The sequence below is a fragment of the Athalia rosae genome, chromosome 1 (assembly GCF_917208135.1).
Source record: "Athalia rosae chromosome 1, iyAthRosa1.1, whole genome shotgun sequence".
NCBI classification, from domain to species: domain Eukaryota; kingdom Metazoa; phylum Arthropoda; class Insecta; order Hymenoptera; family Athaliidae; genus Athalia; species Athalia rosae.
This window is the reverse complement of record NC_064026.1, coordinates 29,286,741-29,291,653: the sequence shown is the minus strand read 5'-3', so window position 1 is coordinate 29,291,653 and position 4,913 is coordinate 29,286,741. Positions and strand designations below refer to the sequence as shown.

The window sequence follows — 4,913 nt, the reverse complement described above, 5'->3', positions numbered from 1 at the left end:
TAGGTCAGGATTTATGAATGAAAAGCTACAGACTGCCGCGTTTGAAATATGCTTGCAACTTTTCAAAAACGAAATCAAACGACGAGATCCACCATCTACCGTCACTACGTAAAACAGAACGTTTCCCAGTAGGTTTAGCAGTGTGGATTCATCGACTGGTGATACATTACAATTATCGTTTGAGCATTCACAATTTAGAGGTCGCGACCTTCTTGAAAATTTGAATTTAGCATCTCTAAAGAAAGAGAATATTGATGACAAAAATATTCAAAAACAATTTTCGTCAATAAGTTAAGCTATGTTTTGTTTAATTGTTTGCCGTTCTGAGATGTAATTTATTTGGATTTGGTTAAAATTTTATAATTTTTCGGTGAAATGTTGATTGAACGGGTCACCGTTGCAACTGTGCGATGACCCATGCGTCTCTCAGAAAGGTGTAATTAGTAAGACGATATTTGAGTAAAACGCATCGGAAGACTTCTCTAGCGAACCTTGACGACTGCTGACTTGCCATAGAAAATAATCCCGTGGTCAATTCCCAATGAAATGTCTAATTTACAGAAACAGGTCGACTGAAGTCCACGCTTGGTCAAACCACGATTAATAAATGCCCGGGGTATGCCCGCGCTGCCTTCGCGAGGTTTACTTCGCTGAAGAAAAATTGGCCCTCGGAAAAGTTTGGCACATATTCTGCTTCTCGTGTCGTTAGTACCGTAGATCCGAAATTATTTCAGCTCCTTAACTTTACTTTGCCTTATCGATTATAGCACGTTCCTTTCGATTGATCTTACAAGGATTCGTCATAGATATGTTGGTTCATGAATTGGATTCTCAAATTGTGCAGGTAATTGTCGCAAATTGTTGGACAGTTGCACAGTGGCAACGCACGGTGGAGAATTATTCTGTAGGAATTGTTGCACTCGACTCTTTACCCCATCCGTTCAACCCCCGTCACCACCTCCGACGTCGGATCTGACAGTGGAGCATCGAAATCCTCCGTTTCCTTCATCTCGTGTACCGGTCTCTGCCTGTGATTCTTTTTCTGATTGCTGCTGCTGCTGTTGCTGTCCTGAAGATTGCTCCGTCGCAGAGGTTCCATCGAATCTGAGAGAATATAATCGCCTGGATAAACAACGTCTCCGAGGCGGGGGGGGCGAGGAAATAGATGAACCAGAGGATTTCAGACTAGTCGAAGAAACTCGTCGTTGTTCAGAAGGCGATTGTTCAAATCTTGGGATCGTCTCATCGATCACCACGTTGTGCAACGCGCCATCCAGTCCAACCGCTGTTACGACTTGGTACAATAGGCAACATTCTGCATCTCAGAGGTCTCGTACTTTTTTTTGTACTTTTCTTCGTTCGCATAGTTTGAAAATACCGTGTGGCTTACGTTAAGAATTTTGCAGTACTTTCGGTGGACAGAATTGCGTGAAACGACACTCGGTACGATCATCTGGTACTCCGATTCCTTGCACCCCGGCCGCAAATTTTCGCAGCAACAACAGCGACTGCTTGAACAGCAATAGCAATTGCGTTGACGGAGGAAAAAAGTTGCCCGGTGTCAGGAGACCCGGAAGTCCTTACCGACCTCGCATTCAACAAAATCAACAACAACATTTGCTACAGCAGCAGCAGTCGCAGTCACAGTCGCAACAGCAAGTAGAGCTGCCATTGCAGTCGCGTGAACAAGAGCAGGTTCAAAAACAAGAACAGCATCTGACCCAGCAGAAGGACCAGGAACTGCACCACCAAAATCAACGGGAATCGCAGCAGCAGTTGAAGGACATCCCTTGCAATCGAAAGAGTCGAAACAATCGCCGTCATTCGCCGCTGAGATATTCAGCAAGGTATGTATAAGTCGAAAAACCATCAGTAGTCTTAGTTTCCAATAAAACGGGTTTTTTTTTTGGGAATCCTGGTAGCGATGGCCAATATTCATTCCGAGATAGACCGTTATCATACTTGTAATTTTGAAGCTTTTCTTTCAAGAGTGTCCGGTGCGTAAGTGCAGGCAAAGGATCGTTCGCGTTGATAATCGTAAAATATTTTGAGGAATGAAAGTAGCTGGTAACTTAGGTGTTTCCAGTAATTTCGGGAGGTATATTTCCACGAGTTCGGCGGGTGGTGTACCTGGTGATAAAATAGAATCCGACTCGGAAACCGAGGGAACCGTTAGCGATTTTATTTCGTACGCGGGGGATAATTCGGCGACACCGTCGCTGCACAGTTCGTTGTATCGTCAGTTGTCCAGAAGAAGAGTATCATTTTGTAGCGACGTACCGGAGGAAGCTGATTCTCCGACGTCCGAATCAACCACCTGCCGGATGAAGATGCCAAATGACAACAACGGCAATTGCAATCACAGCAACGTATCGCCCAGCAGCACTCCGTTAAACTCACAATCAGCCGGAAACAATCCAAACAATTATACCAGCAGCAATGGAACTCCCTACGAAACATGCTACGAAATGGACGATGTTAACGTCCCATCGGGATACACTCCCGGGGCTGGCAACGCGTCCAACTACAAGAACAACTGTTCGCAAGGATTGTTAGAAGACGGAGAGCAACGTTCCTCTAATTTCGACGACGAAGAAGACCAATCGCGATTACGCGGTGGCTGCGGAGGATGCGGTAGCCGGAGCGGAGGATGCGGTACATGCGGAGGGTGCGGACCACCAATCGGTCCGTGTCCGCCGCGCAACGATTGTCGCGAGCCATCAACATCGTGCGGGGCGCCTAGCTGCGATCCACCTTGCGGAACTCGCCCCGGATGCTGTGCCCCGGCCGGATGTCGTCCGATTTGCAGAAAACCTGCTCGATCGTGTTGTCCGCCTTGTACGTCCGAACCGCAAGGTTGCGGTGGCGGCGGATGTTGCGGGGGTGGTTGTCGCGGTGGATGCGGAAAACCGGGTCGACTTTGTATGCCCTTGAGACCGTGCAGCGCTCCGCCCTGCCAACCTCAGGTTTGCAGACCCCGAGGGTCTCCTTGTATGCCACCGCGGGGTTGTGCGCCAACACCGCCTTGCTGCAAACCTCCCGGTGTCACGTTTCGCCCTAGTTGTGGTACCGGCGGAGGTGGACCCTGCTGCCGGTAAGAAAAGCGCGTCTCGTACCCGTGATTTAAATGTCATTTTGTCTCTGTGTGCAGGTCGAAGAGCCCCCAAAGAGGATGCTGCGGTTCGTCCCAGCAAGATGACATCGGGTGCGGATACTGCGGATCCTGCAAATTACCTCCTGGCTGCGAGTGTCTCGGGGGTGGACTTGACTGTCAACGGTGCGGGCGCAAGGTGTACCAGGCCGAAATGCAGGTGAGCGCGACGTTCGATTTTATTTAAAAGAACGCTACATTTGCAGTGAAATTTAAAGCGGGACAGAAGGTGCATAAGGGGTGGTCTATTATTCCTGCGATATTTTAAAGATGGCGCCACGGTTAACCACCCCTTCGTTGTCTCGAATATTTCAACTTCAACACGTGGTTTTGTATGCGATAATTTGACTTTTCTTCAGCACAATGATCGATCCAGCGATTCGGGTCAAATTTTTTCGAAGTTATTCGAATTTTAACGAAAAAAAAAAAAAATCTCACATTCAATCCGCAATTACATTCAAGATCGCCTCCGGAGTTCCCTATCACAACATTTGCTTCAGTTGTTTCTGCTGTCGAAAGCCACTGGAGCCGCTGACTTATCAAGAAAATTGCGGCGAGATTTATTGCAAGCGTGAGTTACCAAGCCCATTATAATCCTCGTGAATTCTCAGCCGTCCGATGTGCTCTGATAATTAATTTTCCCAGATTGCTACGTTCGAAATTTCGGACCACAAGGTTACGGATACGGTGCAGGCGCCGGAGTTCTACAGACTCCGATGTAGAAAAACCTATCCGACTTTATACTTCGAAGATCGACTTCCAATAGATCGAATTGGATCTATATCGGATCAATATTATAACAACCAAATTCATTGCTATACAATATTCAACGGCGAAATTCGATTTATTCTCTATGAAACACCCTCCGAACTTTGACTCAGAATTTTTCGTCGCCTAATAGACATAATAAATACATATACACACGCACGCGAGGAGTAAACGAAAATTGTAAAAGAAAAAAAAAAAAAAAAAAAACAGAATTACAGCTGCAGCTTTCATCCCTCGAGCTTTTTCATAGTCAACGATATCGCACACGTAGTGTGCGTATACATAAAATATTTTTATTTACGTGGAAGGCGTAACTCGGTAGAAAAAACAATGAAGTCGAATATGAAAAGGCAAAAAAAAATAAAATAAATAAAAAAATAAAAATCGGTTCACCTCGACGGTATGACGAAAAGCCCCATTGTCGGCTTCAGCGGCAGCATATCGCTATTGCGCTTCTGTACCTATACAGCTCTCAAATAATGATTTCCATATTTTGGCATATACAAGAGATTTCCGCGATGCTCGTTCGAAGACGGATAACCAGTATTTGTGGAAATACCTACGTAAATATACGCATACGTTATAATGCTTATGTAAGTATGCATGCACATAGGTGTGTTTATGTATTCCGATGTACTCCGCGTCGAGATTATACGAGAGTGAAAAAGGAGGAGAGTAAAACGGCGAGAGAGAGCGAGAAAGACGGCGAACGGTTGGTTGGCTGGTTGCTTTATTGAGTCTCTCCTTTTGGTTGGATTGCAGAACGTGGAACCGTAGGGGGTACGCCATGCACGGAAGGGGGTGGGGGAGGGTGAGAGCGAGGGGGCGTTTATATAGCTTTCAAGCGCAGAAGCTTAATCTAATTTCAAATATAAATCTGTTCTCTTCCGGCTCCCTCTTTTCGTCTTGGTCTTCTCTTTCGCGGCTTCCATTGTTGCTTCAGCGACGCGAGGTCCTATACCGCGGTGTATATATAAACCTATTCTATTACCTC

The 4,913-nt window shown here is 46.1% G+C and overlaps 1 protein-coding gene across 1 annotated transcript; it reads left to right on the top strand.

Moving 5' to 3' along the window:
- Positions 1-184: 184 nt before the first annotated feature.
- Positions 185-4,078, top strand: LOC105683687. The gene is made up of 7 exons (XM_048660196.1): positions 185-704; positions 845-1,328; positions 1,407-1,847; positions 2,273-3,094; positions 3,152-3,311; positions 3,614-3,722; positions 3,797-4,078. The coding sequence occupies exons 1-7, from the start codon at positions 608-610 to the stop codon at positions 3,871-3,873; spliced, it is 2,190 nt and encodes a 729-aa protein (XP_048516153.1). The 5' UTR covers positions 185-607; the 3' UTR covers positions 3,874-4,078.
- Positions 4,079-4,913: the final 835 nt, after the last annotated feature.